The 19,048-nt window shown below is 45.2% G+C and overlaps 1 protein-coding gene across 1 annotated transcript in view; it reads right to left on the reverse strand.

Moving 5' to 3' along the window:
• csmd2 (CUB and Sushi multiple domains 2) overlaps positions 1 to 19,048 on the reverse strand; it is a 275,160-nt gene that overhangs the window by 80,655 nt on the left and 175,457 nt on the right. The window contains exons 15-25 of the mRNA XM_036555086.1: positions 17,344 to 17,538; positions 15,735 to 15,873; positions 13,832 to 14,019; positions 12,159 to 12,347; positions 11,755 to 11,871; positions 11,334 to 11,549; positions 10,522 to 10,710; positions 9,271 to 9,440; positions 8,606 to 8,762; positions 7,481 to 7,672; positions 4,136 to 4,262 (exon numbers count right to left, since the gene is read on the reverse strand). Coding sequence (XP_036410979.1) covers positions 4,136 to 4,262; positions 7,481 to 7,672; positions 8,606 to 8,762; positions 9,271 to 9,440; positions 10,522 to 10,710; positions 11,334 to 11,549; positions 11,755 to 11,871; positions 12,159 to 12,347; positions 13,832 to 14,019; positions 15,735 to 15,873; positions 17,344 to 17,538 — 1,879 coding nt within the window. The remainder of the gene's footprint in view (positions 1 to 4,135; positions 4,263 to 7,480; positions 7,673 to 8,605; positions 8,763 to 9,270; positions 9,441 to 10,521; positions 10,711 to 11,333; positions 11,550 to 11,754; positions 11,872 to 12,158; positions 12,348 to 13,831; positions 14,020 to 15,734; positions 15,874 to 17,343; positions 17,539 to 19,048) is intronic.

The raw sequence follows: 19,048 nt of genomic DNA on the forward strand, positions 1-19,048 counted from the left end.
AGAGAATCTGTGTCATACTGAAGGTCTTCTGTGGGTGCACCGACACCCAGCGCAAATATCGGCAAAAAAAAAAGAACAAGGGGGCGGGGGGGGGGTGTTTGGGCGCTGTTAATTCCACAGATTTTCTCACCCCGATGCAAACGAGCTGCTCGCTCTGCAGAAAGGCAAAGCCGGCTTGGAGCAGGGGCTTATGGGATACCTAATCCAGAGCGCGTGAAAAGACTGGAGGGCCCGAGACGTGAAGTGGCTGTTGAAGGTAATTATCACCTTTCGCCGAGCGAGAGCAGATCGGAGGTGGAGACGCCGCAGATGAAAGTGGGATGAGCCGAAAAAACCCCCCTCCTGAATCCCCACGCCGCACCCCTACCGGAATCCTGTCCCGAAATACTCACAGACTGAATGCCTCGGCAATCCCGTCCTGAGCCACACTACACCCCTCCTCAAGCCTGTCCTTAGACAACCTTGCACTGCATCCTCTCCAAAATCCCTAGCCAAAACAGACCTAGGCTGTGTCTCTTCTGAATCCTGCTTCATGTAGCCCCACTGTGCTCACTGCCCATAGCCCTGCTCTATCCTGTTCAAATCCTGCCCAAAAATGTCCCAGCCCCCCTCCAGAATCCTGTCTTTAAGAGGCTCCACGCTGTTCCCATACCCAACCTCCTTTCCAACTGTCACAAATTATGTCTTCAATTTTCCCAATCAATTCCCAATCTTCCCAATGTCCCTTTACCACACCCACAGTCCCTTAACCACACCCACAGTCTCTTTACCACATCCACACTGCCCCGTTACCACACCCACACTGCCCATTTACCACACCCACACCGCCCTTTGCCACACCTACAGCCTCTTTACCACACCCACACTTTCCCTTAACATATACCCATACTGTCCCTTCACCACACCCACAGTATCTTTACCACACCCACAGTATCTTTACCACACCCACACTGCGCTACCCCTCCCAGCACACTCTCTCCCTCATCAGCATGTCCTCATCAGGGAGAGGACCGTCCCCGGCTAATGCATTGCAAATGACATTTAATAATTAAACAGGAAAGATGGGATCAAAGGAATATGTATGCATACCTTACGTCGGGTTATGTATGCAAGGAACCGTACACAGTGAGAGAGAGAGAGAGAGAGGGAGAGAGGGAGGGATATGGAGAGACAGCGAGAGGGGCAGAGAGAGAGTGAGAGAGAGGGAGGTGTGTGTGTGTGTGGGGGGGGGTTCAAGTAATTTTTAATTAACCTCCATCCGTGATGTGGGAACCTCTCTCAACCTCCCTCCTTATCATCACCCCACCCCCCCACCCCCCCGACACCCAAACACCTGCTCCACGTTGATGATCCCCTCTAGATATAATTACTCTCATTCACCAGAGAGAAGGGAACACAGGTGGTGGAACTCTCCGTCTCTTCCTCTCTTCTCTTCTCTTTCTCACTGCCCCGCACTCTTCCCTCCCTTGTGCTCCTTCTCATTTCATCCCTCTGTTCCCCTGTCCTTTCGTCTCTGCTCCCCTCCTTCCCGTTCCCTTCCCCTTATCGTCTTCCTCCTCTCTCCGGCGCTCTCCCTCAAACTTTGCTCGTTCCTTAACATCCCTTGTATCGGCGCAGTATGTAGGTGTTGTGATGATGCATGCAAACCCACGCAAGTTCAAGGAAATTCTAAACATACTTGTTTGTTCCTACGCATTCTACAGAAATTATTTTAATCAATACACCAATCTAACCAAGCTGACTGCAGTGCGATTGAATTAATGAAGCTGTTATTTTCCTGCAGGGAAAACGCATTGGACATGGAGTTCGATAGTGTCTGGTTTGGCACATATTCTGCTCTGGTTACACATTCCTACATGCCTTACCCATCCTAGACCATTCCCCCATTTTCTCAATAACAAAAGGACTCTCCCAAGCCATCTTCTTCTACCTCTTCCACTGCTTGCAGCCTGTACTTGTCTCTCTCTGTCTATCCCTCTCTGTGTCTGTCACCCCTTCCTCCTCTGTCCCCTTCTGCATTATTCTCCCCATATTTCCTTCTCTCTTTTGTTCTCTTTCTTATATTTCTTCTCTTCTCCTATATTTCTCTCTCTCTCTCTCTCTCTCTCTCTCTCTCTCTCTCTCTCTTCTGTCTCTCCTCACTGCTCATGCCAGGCAGATAAAATCCGTCATCGCCATAGCGACACATTCATTTTCATAAACCGCCAGGCTGACTCTTGACTTCCCAGCACCAATTACACAGACTTCTGCTCAAATCCTCCAACACAAAAAAAAAAAAAGTTCAGTGCATCCCCCATCTTATTCCGGCATTGCTGGTTACATCGATTTTTTTGTTTTGTTTTTCACTGGGTTAACAAGAGCCTGGAGGAAACTGTGTCGGTGATAATGTCCTATTATCGATACCTCGGGGTTCGCTGACATCCCAAATAACTTGGTCTTTCACTGCTGAATAGTTTCCTTGCTAGAACTTAGTCAAGCAAGCAAAAGTTGGGACTTCAATGGCCAAGTACTGCACATATAGTGATACTGAAACACACTGCTATAGATAGAAGTAGTTATTCACAGCCCAGAGAGGCACTGTACTGAAGTGGGCAGAGAATAAGAAGTGCTATCCTATTAGGCAGCAACAGAGTGACAAAAATATGACCACAGATTTCATGGTCATCTTACCATTTAATATTCTGTATTTCTGCATTCTGTATGCCACTCTTATGCAATTATACATCAGCAGTCTGTTTACAAGCACTTGATGGTAGCATCTTAATCCTTCTAGTCAAACAAAAGAAAAAATAATGAACATAATAAGTGGTGAATAAGTAAGCAAGTAAATAAATAAATAATTACGAAGTTATGAAGGTCAGAAAGATCCCTGATGAATAACCGAATTAAAACCATATTCCAATTACAGGACCTCATTGTGGTGAAGTTTTCTCCCCAAAAAAATACAGAGAGGAATGAGCATCAATTAAGGAGTGAGCTTGTCATGTCGCTAATTGGGAACGGTGGCGGTCTGTGCGAGAGAAAGGTCAGTCGGTCTAGAGCAGCAGACACTGGAACCAAACCCTCTTTTCAGACCTGCCTCGAGTTTTCACCCCACAATGCAATTCTCCTGCACCGGCGAACGTCGAGGCGCCTCTGAAGGCCTTATCCTTTACCGTGACAGGATGAGTCTCGTCAAGGCATCCTTCCATCAAAAAACCGAGAAGCACAGCTAGTGCCAATTTACAATGCTGTGGGGGGGGGGGGGGGGGGTGTAAATAAACCAGAACTGTCCATTTCTACATATTTGAATATTCTATAGACTCCCAAGATTGAATATTTTGAATAATGAAACCTTGCTTCTTTCACCAATCAATGTGTGAAGCCTCAGCTCTTTCTGTGCATATAATGACTCACTGCAAAGAGATCTGCATTTCCTCACTCTCAGGCAGGGGAAATTAACAATATCAGTGAATTATTATTATTATTATTATCATTATTGTATTTATGCTGGGTTCATAGGCTCTCCTTCATGAATATTTATGGAAAAGAGTAAAACTTTCTCATTCATTTCTTTTTAACAATTTTAATGCCGATCCAAGTATTCAGTTTCTGATCTCTTGGTCTCACATTCAAATAATGAATTTCCCACTGTCATCAGATAAACATGGACCGCAATATTTTAATTATGTTTTTAACTGTGTCTGTCTCCTTGTGTCTCTCTTTTCAATTATATTTTTAAAGAAAAACAAAAAAAAAAAGACAACAGCCCCTTAGCACGTCAGCTGAAGGCATTTAGATCCATTATAACCATAGTGTGCTTTGTTCCTGTATTGGGTCCTTGACTTTTATGACAATTTACCTGAAGGAATATTACAATTAGGAGTATTTAAAGGATTTATTTGTTAATTTCCATTATTTTGAGGGTCAAGCACTGTGCATTCATTCATTAATGCAGAAGAATGAACGAGTATGTCTAATGGGTATGTCCAATTCGGAGTACATTTTGTTCTTTTGGTTATGTTTTGCTTTTCACTGTGCCGGTTTTGGAGGTGGTTACAGTTAGGTTGTGTTAGGAACAGAAGCAAATGAACACACGGCCCTGCATCATGGCATCACCAGTCAGAGTTTCCTCAGGCTGAGAGGATGCACTTACCCGATGGTGCTTCCAGGGGCTGCCTCGATGGTCCAGACGCAGTGCAGGTTGTGGTCGTAGGGCGCCGGGTAACCGGGCGACAGTATGCGTCCCGTGGGTTCGTCCTTGATCGTTCCTCCACACTCAGCTACAAAAAAAAAACAAAAACACAGATTTCGATCCCAGAATTCCTGCAATACAGATTGAGTGAAACCCTGAGAAAATAATGATTTTTCTTTTGCTGTGGTAAATTGAACATGTTACATTCAATCTATGGCTGAGTGGTTTGACTGGGGGCACTGAATTGAAATATGGTCAAGACTTGACCAAGGCCCAAAGCCTATCTGGATCAGACTGAAGCTTATATGAGTTAACGTACTTGTACATTACTGAGGTTTTTATTCATCGTGGAGGGATAAACAGCAAAGACTACAGAAGCTACTTCAAGCTGAGTCCTATAGGCAGAGGATGAGGGTATATAGTAGATGGAAATTAGCTGACACTACAGTAGAAAGCAAATTTTTTCATAAAGAGATTATCTTAATCTTATTATGTCTTATTTTAAGAGTCAAAGTTGAAGAGGAGACCCTTAGTTCCCAAGACCAGGCTTGACACAGAGCTAGATACACTTGAGACTACAGGCACAATGACAAGCCTTGATGGGCCAAAGTCCGCTCTCGTCATTAATCTTCTTATTCCAGTAATCGCAGTGCCAGACACCTTGGGTCGCGTCTTCATTTTCGCAGTATGAATGTTACCCCATGCATTATTAGGTTCCATAACACCAGGTCCCTCTACCTCCCAGCTTTAAATAATACCAGCCTATAACACATATTTCTGACTCGGAATAACAGTGACATACATCACACGGTGACATGCACCACCGATAGAGATATCCAGCGTTGCGACATATTTCCTGTCCTAAATACTGCTGGTAGAGTTAATTTTGTATTTGCGGCCGCAGCGCTGCGATCCATCCTGCCCGTATCATGCTCGTGTCAGGTTATGTGCTACAAATCACTTGTTTTGTCACCATGTTTGGGGCGGTGAATGTGACAGTTCTAGTTTCACGGCTCAGTAAGCAGTGAATTCCTCAGAGTGTCCCAGAGGTCACAGACCAAATACGAGTCATTTTATACACACAGGCATGCACAGACCTGCGCAGCTCACACACACACACACACACATTCATAAACACGTACGCACAAACACAAGCACACACACACACACACACATACTCATAAACACACCACACATACACACACACTCATATATCTTGCTTTTTCAGAGGCCCTTGATACACACAAGGTCATCTGTTCTGGGAGTCCATTGGAAAATTGACTGTCTCAAAAAAAATCCATTTCTTTTTTTTTTCTTTTTTTTTCATCTCCCAATGTCAGCTTGGTTATAAAACAATGCATTATAATGTTCCATTTTCCAAAAGATCACATACTATCATATTATCATTCCCTTTTTGCTTGGCAGATGTGCCAGAGCAACTCAAAATTTTAAACATTATTTTTTATAGCAGTTGAGCAAAAGCTATTTAGTTTAAGATCACGCTCAAGTCACAATGGCAGTGTGCTACATACTGTGGGACTTGAACATACAACCCTCCGGATGCAAACACAGTTTCAGTCAGCACACCACAATGCCTTGGAAAACAGATGCCGGTTTATCAGAGCACAGGTAGAGTCACGCCCACTGGTGCTTGAACATTCAGCGTGGAGATGTTCAAAGACAGCACACTGCCTGTAATCAGGAGAGAATGATGACTAAAATCACTGGAGATGATAGAGAACCGCCTGTCAAAACACTTTGCCGAGGGTGTTAGCATCTGCCGGAGAGCACCGACGATGTCGGAGCGATGCGTGGCAGGTTCGGCAGGGGCCCGCGTTTTATGTTGTCACGACCGGCTGTCCGCCCCCCCACCCCCGGTCATGGCTCTTGATTGATGGGTTTGCGAGTGACACGCCACATGACCCTCTTCAAGAGAGACTCCACGCTAGCTGAGAATCCCTGTCACCTCCGCCATTTGCCCGATGAGTCAGAGAGCAGAAGCGTCTTATCATTTCGCCGCGTCTGCCCGCGCGTGACGCTTTGCGGCAGGAACATCAAAGCCCCGCGTCGTTGCGCCTTGTTATGACTGTAAATGGAGGTGAGCTGTTCGCTTCTCTTCTCTCATTGTCAGACTTTTAGTGGCAGCTCATGATGGAGGCTTGAAACGAAGCCCACCTGAAAAGAACTGTCACCGCATGTCTAACACCTGACAACATTTCAAATGCGTTTACACACTTCTGATGGCACCGTACACAGTCTCACACATCATACGCCACACGTGCACAGCAAAAATCATTGGCGATTGGCTCTGATCATTTTTGCTATCAAAAGAAATGATTAGACTGAAACATAAGGACACTTAAACTTGCAAAATACAAACTGCGTGGAGCCGGAGTGGGAAAAAAAAGTGCCCTTACGCTTTCAAAAGCTTCAAAAACACAAGGCTAAAAAGATAAAAAAAACCTAAAAAATGAAAAGCATATATCAAATGTCCAATGTACTTGTGATCAAATTAATCTTTTTTTTCTCTCTCAAGTTTATTTTTCTCTTTTTTTTCCTTCTCTTGCCGAACCTCTATCAGATGAATGTTCCCAGACTGCACACGGCAAGGTGATAAATCACTATGAAACAAACCCATCTTCTCGGACTGCAGTGATGACCTGCTCCAAAAGTCATGAAACTACATTAAGGTTTTCAGTCTCTCTCCCTGCTATAGCCAGGAGGGGAGGGCTTCTGAGGAGGGGGGTTAGGTTAGAGTAGAGAAAAAAAAATCATGCACTCAACCTTTCAAAGCTCGCCCTTCTCTCAAAGAAAAAAAAAACTGTGTTACAAGTTCCAGTAGGTCTCAAATTGACTAGAACTTATGAAATCCAAGAGAATAGTACTGACAAATTCAGAGGGAGAACTATACTGTAGAGGACCAAAATTAAAACACTTTTAGAAGAAAATTCTTTTAATCACCCTCTAGGGGAGGACACAAATCATGCAGTCTCTTGCTCCTACAAGGGTGACTTTAAAAGAGATATCTTCCCAGAAGAGCAGAAGCAGATACCTGATGGTACAGGATGATGCAGGTCAATCTGTGTGTGCATGCAGTGGGTGGCTGACGTCATGAGCCTAAAACAGGGTCTGGCCATTCATCTGCTCATGTTGTGTTATAAACGAGCACAAGCAGCACAAAACATCCACAAAACCACGCCCACCTTTCACTCTGCAAATACCTTCCACTGTCCAACTGCAAATTATTCGCTTTCATCCAGGGGAAAATGGGGACGTGGTTATGCAGATCGAGTGCCAGAGTCTTACCAACACAGAGTGGGAGGGGGCTGTCCCAGGCCCGCCTCTCTCCTCGAAGACACGTCAGCACCTCCGTCCCCTTCAGCGTGTACCCCGGGTTGCAGCTGTAGGACACAGTGCTCCCTGCAAAGTGGCCCTTATCCTCCTTCTTGTAGCCAAACTGGGGCACCCCAGGGTCCTCGCACTTCACCAACTCAAAACCTGGAGAGAGAGATTGCGTGACATTACATTACGTTATTGTCTTTTAGCAGATGCTCTTATCCCGAGTAACTTACATACAGTAGGTCACAGTTTTATCCATCTATACAGCTGGATATTTACTGAGGCAATGGTGGTTTAGTAGTTGCTTGCCCAAGGGTACAACAGCAGTGTCCAAGCCCAGAATCAAACCAGCAACCTTTCAGTTATGAGCCCTGTTCCTATATGAGCCCTTACCTGATATGGACAGATAAAGTCAGTCTGTCCATTTTTCATATGTACTGCTGTTCATGTGACCTTGCAATACACACCTTTGTGCCTTTGTTTTGCAAGTCAGTTTGGATAAGACTGTCTGCCAAGTAGCTAGATGTAAATGTGACCGCAGAGGACACCGGAAATTGGTGACTGTCAACGCGGAGGGCAGCCGTTAAACAAACCCCCTTGGCCTAAAAGCCCTCCATTCGGTTCTCCTGTCACCTTCTGCTATATTACCTGGTGAAACCATGGGCGTATAACGTGGTAATAGGCTCTATAATCTTACACCTGCCATTCCATTACTCACAGGAACTCAACGTCATGACATGGGAACACACTGACTGTCTCCTATCAGTTAGTCTGCCCTTTGGATTCTGCGATCTAGCGACTGTGGTGTACGGTATAGTTCATATCCCTTAGATTCTAGGCTGTCTAGTCAGGTTGCACAAGTTAACTTGTGGTAGGGCTTGAACAGTGTTATGCTCACACTCACCGGAGTGGGAGTGTTGTTAGCCTGGTCTGACACTGTTGCTCATTCAACTTGAATGGATACACTTCTGTTCTTTTGCACTGTAAGTCGCTCTGGATAAGAGTGCCTGCTAAATGAATGTAATGCAATGTAACGCAATGTAATGTAATGTAATGTTATGTAGGGTGTCACGGTTACGGGGTCCCGCTCACTGGTGAAGTGCAGCTCGAAGCCCTTGCTGGTGTTCTCGGCGTTGCTGATGAACTCCAGCCACAAGGAGCTGGAGGTGCTGTTCAGGGTGGTATCCTGCAGCTCGGTGCCCGAGAAGGTGCCCAACAGGCGGGCGCTGTTACTGTTCCCATCATACACCTGGAGGACACACAGACACACAGACACACACACACACACACACACACACACACAGGTACACACAGGCACACACGGACACAGAGGGCATTACTGCTGTACCTCAATCTGAATCACTTCAGTAAATAACTAGCTCTGTTAACGTGCGATATGTCGCAAACAGTATGATTACATCAAGATAAACTACCCGTGATTAAGCTACCTAATAAGTAAACAAATAAATTGGCAAACAAATGCATAAATTAGAAATAAATCAAGGTTCTGTCTAAGTCAAAGTGACAGTGAAAAATGTCAGTTGCTGAGATGAGAGGGCCAAAGTGGTTCTAGTGACCCCGAATTGGAGACCCGCAGGGCCCACGTCTTCATATACTATGGGATTAAGACAATATCCTTCAGTACAAACTGACGGTTCGCGAATGTGTCCCCTTTGTACGTCGGCTTAGGTAGAGGTGTCAATCAGGCGAATGGATGAGCTTGGGCGAGCCTACAGCAGGACCACCCCCGCTCTCACCTTCAGCACGTCGTCCTCCTCCAGCCGGAAGTCCCGGGCCCGCAGCTGGATGCCTTTGCCCGGCTGGGTCTGGATGGAGTAGATGCACTCGTGGTTGTTTCCGTAGTAGGCGGGATAGTTGGGCGAGAGCAGGACACCCTGCATGCCGGTGACCGAGGACCCGCACTCAGCTGGCAGAGATAGAGAGAGAGAGAGAGAGAGAGAGAGAGAGAGAGAGAGAGAGAGAGAGCACACAGAGTGTGTTACATACGCATGGGTGCTACACATCCACATGCGCACACACACACACACACACACACACACACACACACACTGACATGCACGAGGGTACAGCATGCGGGGGTGTCTGGGGGCTTCAGCCTGCTTTGTGTCCTCAGGACAGACTACGCTTCCTTCAGAGGCAAAGGAATTCCTTATGTTCTCTCATATAAATAAAAAAAAGAGCTTCACGGTTTAGCCAGGTGTGAAACACTGCACTGTAACCGTGGCTGTTCAGCGAATGTATTTCTTTAGCTGTGGCAGCTGACTGTGTTTACAGCTAAAATAAAACCTCAACAATGCAAAGCTGCATCTATCATCAATTTCAAAACTGTTATGCACATTTCCATAAATAACCTGCCTATCATGTCATGACCGATTTACTTTTCTCCATTTCTCCTCATGGAAACTAACTCACAAAAAGCAAAGAGGGGGGAAAAAAAAAACGCAAATATGTTTAAACTCAAAGTGTACAACAGTTCAAAGCGATTTGACAGAGTGAATTTAAATTCTTATTCGTTTAGAAATTGCTTGACCCACTTCTCAAAACAGCATAAACCGATATGCAGAAACCGAAAATTGCCAAACATTGCTGACAGAAAAAAAACAAAAAAAACAAATACATTAAACTTAATAACCTGCTTCAGCCAAAATGCCAGAACACACTAGCAATAACCCAGCTTGAGGACATCTGGCCATTGAGAGCTCAGGACTTTATTGCTGTTATTGTAGAGACTATGTAACATATATGTGTGCAGTGAAGCTCTCGTTTTTTTTTTTTTTTTTTTCACACATATATCCTGAGAACACTGTACCAAAGAGGGGGCACAAAAGCCCTCCCTCTAGCGCAGTGCTAGAACTAGCTTTCAGTATACATATATCCACTTCCTTTCTCAGGTCATCCTTTTTTTAGGTGGAGGGTGGGGTGGGGTAGGGTCGGGGTATTTAAAGTCAAATGTTAACCAAGCAAAATGAAAGCACGTGACCACCTACCCACACACCTTGGCAGAGGGGAGCTCCACACCCGCCGCCGCCCCCCCAGACAGGTGACCCTGGGCGGCCCCTCCAGCCGGTACCCTGGGAAGCAGGAGAAGATGAGGGTGTCCCCCACCCCATACTGCAGGCCTTTGCGGGTGCTGAACGGGGGAACCCCAGGATCCTCACATGGCTCCAGGTCATACTCTGCAGAGAGAAGGAGGGGAGGGGGGGGGGGAGAGGGAGAGAGAGAGATAGAGAAATAGAGTAAGAGAGAGACAGACAGACACCCAGGCAGAGAGAGAAATAGAGCAAGATAGAGAGACAGGTAGTAAGAAATACAGAGTGAGACAGAGAGAGAGATAAAGAGAGATCGAGAGAGAGATAAAGAGAGATCGAGAGAGAGACAGAGAAAGCAAGAAAGAGAGAGATCAGAGACATGGATTAAAGACGGAGGGCGATTGGAGAGAGAGATTAAAAGGGGAGAGAGATCAGAGAGAGAAAGAGAGCATGATCAGAGAGAAATCAGAAAGATAAGAGAAAGATCAGGAAGAGAGAAAGAGAGGGAGATTGAGAGAGATCAGAGAGATACCAGAGAGGGAAAAGGAAAGAGATCAGAAGGAAAGTGTGATCAGAGAGAAAGAAAGACCAGAGGAAGATAGAAAGAGTAAATGAGAAACAGGTCAGAGAGAAAGATTACAGAAAGAGAGATCAGATCGATATATAATTAACATATATCTAATTTGAGATTAGATCTGAAAATTTTACAACATTTTTGAAATTTACAGTCTGTTTCATTCACATGTAGGTCAAATGTCACAGCAACTCACCTGAGAAGGTGATGTTGAAGCCCTCGTAGGACACAGAGAAGTCAGACAGGAAGCGGATCTGAGCCGTGAAGTTACCAAACAGGCCGGCGCTGAGTGGAGGGGGTAGGGTGGAGCCAGTCAGCCTCCACAACGGCTGGGTGAAGCTACCGTTTTCTGTCACCAGCAAGTGGTCATGAGGACTCTCCAGGTGGAAGGTGTGGAAGGTGAACTGAACACCTGATAGAAGTAGAAAAGGAAGTGAGAGAGTAAGTGGGAGGCAGAGGGGTGACGGGGAGAAAGAGAGAAAGACAGGAAAAGAGGAAAAGTAAACAATTAAAACTAAAATAAGAAGGTCAAATCAACCCTTCTAGTTGGAAACCTCCACTAGTTTGAAGATCAGGTGGGCTCCTGGTAACTCCCTCAGCCTTGGTTTGGTGCTCACCTTTACCATGCGAGGTCTCAATGATCCAGGTACAGTTGAGATTGTGGGGGTAGAAGTCAGGAAACCCTGGGGAAAGGATGGTCCCTGTGTTTCCCTGGATATACCCTCCACACAGCGCTGTGGAGAGAAACCGAAACATCCATAAGTGGCTGTAAACTCACTAATAACCATGGAGTACTCTGCCCACGCTCCGACTAGTCCCGGCTTTGACGATGCACTAAAACAGAGTTTACAAGATGCACGGACGTAAACGTGCTGATGAAAATGACTGCCGTCATTACAAACAGGAGGCAAAAATCAATAAGGCCCTTCAATAAAGTAAGCGTTTATGATGAAAAATAAAACCAAAAAAAGGTAAAACGTAAGGAGATTGCTAGCTTATGAAACTGCGAAAGGAGTCATACCATCACAGCTGGGCAAGGGACGGCTCCACTGGAAGTTGGGCTCGCACTCGAGGGGCTCGCTGTCGCTCAGGGTGTACCCCGAGTCGCAGCTGAACGTCACCAGGGCCCCCACGTAGAAGTCGTTGCCGTGACGCTGGCCGTTCACAGGGATTCCCGGGTCGACACAGTGATCCGACTGTAACTGCACCGCTGTATGAGAAGCGACACAGACATCCATTAGACATAGACATAGACATTGAAAACACTGATAAAAGACAAGTACCACTAGTAAATAATAATACATTTGAGTATTTGGACAATGTATGAGTATTTGGACAATTTGGGCATCTTATTTGGTTTTTTCACATGAACATGAACATGATAATGAATTGAACACAATGAAATGATAATAATAATAATAATAATAATAATAATAATAATTTTTACTTTTTTCAGGTAACATTTGTTTGAAAAGCATTTTCTTGAGATGCACCGCCACTGAATAATTTATAGCCAAAGCCACGAATCACACTTCCATTTTGCGACAGCTGCAAAGGTTGGAGCACATGACTCACGCAGGTATAAAAAGGCATGGGTACAAGGCGCCAGACAGCCCATGATTCAGAGGGGAGGGAGAGAGCGGGTGACACTGTGGCGCAATGAAGAAGCAAAGAGGGGCGGGCCCGAGCTTATCTTACAATAAAATCTATCCTCTATTATTTCATAATTGTAGATCTGCAGAATGAAATCACAGTGCGCAGACAGATGAGCTGATGGCGATCGTTTTGAATAGGAGGTCATTAATATTGTCTTTAGCACTTGATAGCGCGTTTTTTTTTTTCCCCCTCACAGTAGGAGTTGTAATTGCTCTAGCTGAATTTATAGATCTAAAAATAAGAGGGCTGATAATCATAGGGTTTAATGGTAGGTTTTGTCTTAGGCTGAACAAAGAGCCCCCGTGTAAACAAACATACGCCAGGACAGTGATTGTAATTTGAGTGTTGTGGGTGGGGAAAGTTGGGATGGTGCCATTGTTTGGAGATTGAGAGGAACCGCATGCATTTACATGTCCCTCCTTGATACCAAAGTGCCCAGGGACAGGCGTACTGAAATTCCAAGACAAGCTGACACCATTATTCATCGCCAGAGTGTTTCGAAAAGCTGTCTTCTGGGAACACTGGCGTAGATACACGCTGCTTACAAGATGTGGCTATCAATGAACAATGTGTCAATATCAAATGATATCAATGAACAGTTTTAACAAATACAGACCACTGTGCAATCAGAAAGACTTCAATCCTTTATACAGTAACCGTGGAGCTGTGCCACTTCTTTCAGGGTGAAATTGCAATCATATTATCATAAAATCTCAGCAGATAAAAAGGTATTGACAATGGGCCATTGAAAATACTTTCAGAGTGATGAATCTTTAAGATTCATTCACTGTCAAGATTCTTTCTCTTCCAGCAGATGGAGACGTCGCGGTTGTGACATTTGTTGACACTTGCAGTAATACGTTTACCCATGGCATGCGGTATCGCTATGGCTATGCGGCAGCAAGAAAAACAAACAGACAGAAACACACACAGCCAGACAGACAGACAATCAGACAGACAGGCAGAAATACAGACAGACAGACAGACAGACAGGTCTTTGCTGTGGTATTGGAAAACCCTGCTGTAGGGAATGCGTACTCTCGTAGCGGATGCGAAAGCCGATGTCAGAGTGGCTCTTGTCGGTTGAGAAGAGCAGGTAGAGGAAGTTGGACGTGCTGATGAGGAACTGCGGCACCTGGGTGCCCTGGTAGCTGCCGATCAGCGGGGACGAGGGGAACCGCCCGTCGCGGACCTCCAGGACATCATAGTTCACTTCCGTCCTGAACCTGTGAGGGCCACAGAGCTGGGGGTTAAGCTTGGAAAGCTTTCTGCAATGCGTCCTTCACACGGAGGGAACTCACAACATAAAACACAAAACTCAGTGCAATTTTAATGCTATGATCAATACAAGTAGAATGATGCAACTGGGGGTAATTATGTTAGAACCAGCCTCTTGGTTCTTCTAAGTCTTCAGTGTATAGTAGGATCAGGTTGTATGTTAGCGGTAGGGCAACAATAGCAGTATTGGCAGGATTATATGGGTCCAGGCATGTGAATTCATATCAAACAACTTAGCATTGCCTTCAAGTAGAGGCAGTGCAAAACTGGCTGTTTACTGAACATCTTTTTTATTGTATAACATATGCTCAGAACATTTACTCTACAGGTGAACTGGATTTGAAGTAATTCAGGCACATTTTTAACATTTTTAGATGAAAAGGTGGTCAAAAGCCTGAGTAAATAACCACTATTTCTCTATAATTCTCTCTGCTGTGGTCTGCAGCCAGTCCAGGATTGATGATTACACAGAGAGAGTTGGCATTCCGTGTCAGTGTGACACTTGAGGAGAGGAGATTTTGATGAATTAGTAATCTGCATTACACACCATCATATTATTGCTATTTCCCTTGCTTGTCAGGCAGCCTCATTCAGGGTGAGTTACAGAGCTCACTTTTTTTTAACACATTGCCCATTTACACAGCTGGATATTTACTGAGACACTACAGTTTTGGTACCTTGCCCGAGGGTACAATGGACCACCTTCGAATCTTAGAAGCACCTTTTAATAACAGAGCAGCAGGAGTCCAGAGTCTTGGGACACGCTGGGTCTGGCAGCGCCAAGATATATTTCACATGTTTGTATTTGCAAAATTCATTGTTCCATTGAAGGTGTGCGTGTTTATTGAGCTTGTCCTCGTAGACGCCCATGCCTCGTCCATTTTGCATTGCTACTGAAGTTCTGAATAAACCGTTGCCTTTTTAGAATAAACCAAATTAAATGGAGCAGAAGGTAATGTTTTATTGATGTTCCGTAAAATCAAAGAGCAACAAACATTTTTGTTGTATCTATTTTTCATGGGACTTTAACTACTATGGAGTTGCAGAGAGAGAGGGAGAGAGAGAGAGAGAGATGTTACATGTGAAAATAGGGTTACAGTTAAGAAACAACCATCTGCATTTGGCTCAAACTGTCCCATGAGACCAGACCCCTGTTGGGGTTTTGAAGTGAATATCACTTCTTCTTATGTCTCCATGTACTGTATTCAGTGTGTCTGTGTATATGTGTGTACACCTATTTGCTTATGCATATGTGTTCACCTGTTTATTGTGAGCAGCAGAGATATTTAACACTCAACTAATCAAAATGGGCTACAGCATATTAACTTTACTAGTACTGCTAAATTTTCCATAAAAGAAAACATTTACAAGCCATGTTGACCCAAACACACATTTCAGCACTGCACAGAAACAACTGAATGACCATGTCTCACCACAATTAATTTAGTGTTCACTGAAATGTAATATCATATTAATAACATAATTATTACACAAAACCATAATCTTTCATAACTGCGGATGCGTATCAAAAACTTACATTACCAATTTCGGGACTATAGGATTCAGCCTGCACTTGGAGCGAGTATCAATTGACACAGTTGGGGAAAGTAAATAAAACTGTCTTTTTTATAGGATATATACACAGGGACAGGAGGTCACTCACTTGTCGAAGATTATCTTGATGGGGTACCCAGGAGGAGCCTCGATGATCCACTCACAGTTCAAAGCCTCCTTATAGAGCTCGGGCCACCCCGGGGACAGGATGATCCCACTGGGGGCCTTAAGGTCCCCGCCACAGGGCGCTGGTGAGGTGGGGGGGTGGAGGGTGGGGGGTTGAGGGAATTCAGGACAAAGAAGGAACAGACAGGGACAGCTGTTAAAACCAAAACCAAGTGCCTCTTGCTGTCAGCCCAGCTTACAGCCGAACAGCACCTCAACTCTGAAAGCACACTCTGTTTGGTTACACCCGCTGGGGAAGTGAAGCAGTATATCCACAAGGCTGGAGATGGTCTGATTAGATATCACAGAAGAGGAGCAACTCTTAAACCAGGATCTGAGTTTGTGTCCTTGTAAAGATCCTGAAGCACCTCTGACTGTCATGCACATACCCGCCAAAGTGTCCTTGAGATAGCTCAGCTCCTACAGAGACGTAAACAGCAGTACCAGTACAGTCCTTTGGTCACACCAAAGCTTATGTATGTCCTATGTAGTGCAGTGTATCAGTCTGTTGTTTTCAGCACAGAATGGAAAGCAGTATGTACTCATTGTCAGTCAGTTGGCTCTCTCTATTCCTGCTCTGTATAACTGTAATCCCAGGAGTCCAGCACCAGGTCAAACAACAGAAAACTCCAAGGACCTATGGCTGTCTGGCATTTAACTGCTGCACTAAGGAATATACAGTAGCAATATAATCTCCACCAGTGGACTTGGGCATCTGTCCGCCCTGCCATTGATCCGGCAATGTTTAAGAACTGACATCTTTAGAGTGTAGTTTGTTTATCACTGTAAAGGGACGAATTTCGATTCATGCTGCTCTTTGTTTTTGCAAGTGCAAAATTACACTCCTACGTGCATAACACAAAAACACAATTTCCATCTGAGACGCTGTTTTAAATGAAGCAGCATGCTACGCTACGGGGCTGCTAACTGCAGTGCCTGAGCACTTGGCACTATTAGAATTACCCATTCGGGGGAATTCTGGCAGCGGGTTTGAGTTGAATACTCCACTGATCTTTATACAACGAAAGGGAAAAGGGCCGACACAAGCCCAGCGGAAGAATGTGCCCCTTTAATGACACCCATTTAAATCATCGCGGGAAAGAAGAAAATCAGTCTATTTACGCCGGCTCTGCGTCTCCGCTGCTGATGAGATGGCGCGCGCTTAAACACAAAATAAAAACGCTATTTGATCCCGGGAGGAAATTGTTCTGTGAATATCAGTATTTTGCAGCACAGGCGAGTGAGAGAAGCCGTTGTACTTTTTTTTGACTATGTTTTCCTTAGGTAGAGATTTTTTTGATGTGATCCTAATGGTTTTGCGGTTCCTTGAGAAGAATTGGTTTAAACTGACTACCTCATCCACAGGTAGAACAATAGACCCTCTCTCGCAGAATTCAAACCTACAATCTACTGGTTCCATAACCATAAATCTACCCTAATGGCATTCTTGGGTGGAAAAGGCTGTATTTCTGCAGCAGGGCTCAGAACTATGTGTGTAGGTGTGTAGAGGGGGTGAGGGGAGGCGCAGGGGGAGCGTGTGGGGGCACGGTCACCTTCGCAGCGCGGCACGGCGTTGTCCCACACCACGTTCCCGTCCTTCAGGATGCAGGAGATGGTCAGGGAGCCGTGAGTCTTCACAAAGCCCTCCTCGCACATGAAGGACATGGAGCTGCCCAGCTGCAGGCTCTCGCCGAAGCGCTTCCCATTGACCGGGACGCCCGGGTCGGGGCACTCGTTGTGCCGGAACGCTGCAGAGGGGGAAGGAGGGAGGGTAAGAGAGGGGGTAAAGGGAGGGGGGGGTTAAAAGAGGGGGTGAAGAGGAGGAAACAGTGAGTGAGAATGAGGCAAGGTGGAGGGGTGAGTAGAGGGGTGTGTGTGTGTGTGTATGTGTGTGTGTGAGAGAGAGAGTTATGAGTTATTTGGGTGTGTGTCTGTGGGATTAAGAGGAACACACATTAATCAGACAGAGCCATGGCTTCACATAAGATTATATATAATTTCCATAAGCAGGTTATGAAAACAAAAAGTTTAAAAAGTTCAAAAAAAAAAAATCACAAAAGTAGCTGGAGCCAATACACACATAATCTGTCACGAATGCTACATAAAGAGAAACATCACATTAATAGAATTAGCAGTAGCTAAATTGAATTGTTACTGCTCCACTCGGTCGCTCCTGTAAGAAACTAAAACAGACTAATTTGTTTCATTTAGCACTCAGGATTGATCCGCACAGCTCTCTGACTTATTGGGCTGATAACAGAGTTTGGGGACATGAGGAGTCCATCGATGGCTTTCGGAGGGGTTCATGCATCTAGTAGTCTCCCGTCCTCCGGCACAGCTGTCAGTGACTGAACTTGTCTTTTTCTCAAAGTTACGGAGGGAGGGGGGGCACAGGTTGCAGTGATTAATTCCCCTGAATTCGCCGCACCCAAAAACCCGCTTCTGTACCTCATCCATCACCATCACTTTATTTATTAAACCGCCAACAATCTCCTGAATAGAGTTTGGCATCTTCTTAATTAACATGAATGACAGAACGGGCCCAGCCCACCCTCCCGGATGGGTGTCAGACGAGTCACGTGGTTGTAAGGAAGGCGCGACTTTGGCGCATCATCTTCAATTAGCGCAGCTGGAATTGGGAGTTATTTACATATTAACTTAATGAAGCTGTTATGTGCTGCGTTTCCTCTCCCTAGAGCATTCTGCCGTCTCCCGAGTTCTCAGTGTTTGCGCATGGAGGCAACTGCTTCCCAAAAATCTCACCCAGGTGCATTGTGGGATTGTAAAAGGAATCAGACGGGGTGCTGTTTGACTCCTTGCTGGAAGAAGATCAGACAGGCAGCATGCTGAAGTCGAAGGGAACCCTCTTGTTGAGGAATGAAGGCTGCCTGGTTCAATGAATAGCCCGGGGATAACAACAACCCTCTGGAGCTTAAGCTTTCTCACCCACTCAATCACCGAGGTTTCTTTATCAAAAGAGGTGTATTTAAAACTGAAAGCCTGAAAACAGGAAAAAAAAAAGCTCAAACACAGTTCAAAACTCCAGGCTCTTACCGCATTCCAGCTCATTGCTACCTTCAAAAACAAACAAAGGAAAAAAAATCATCACCCTGTGAGTCAAGAACTTGGAGTGGACTACAGATATTGTGAGAGTTGAAAGCAATGTGGATAGCCCCAAAGCGGACTCAATATTTTGACTCCTGATATATATATTTTTTTGGTGGGAAACATTGAATTGACTCTTGCTGTTTCCAGTTC

This window comes from Megalops cyprinoides, chromosome 21 (assembly GCF_013368585.1).
Source record: "Megalops cyprinoides isolate fMegCyp1 chromosome 21, fMegCyp1.pri, whole genome shotgun sequence".
NCBI classification, from domain to species: domain Eukaryota; kingdom Metazoa; phylum Chordata; class Actinopteri; order Elopiformes; family Megalopidae; genus Megalops; species Megalops cyprinoides.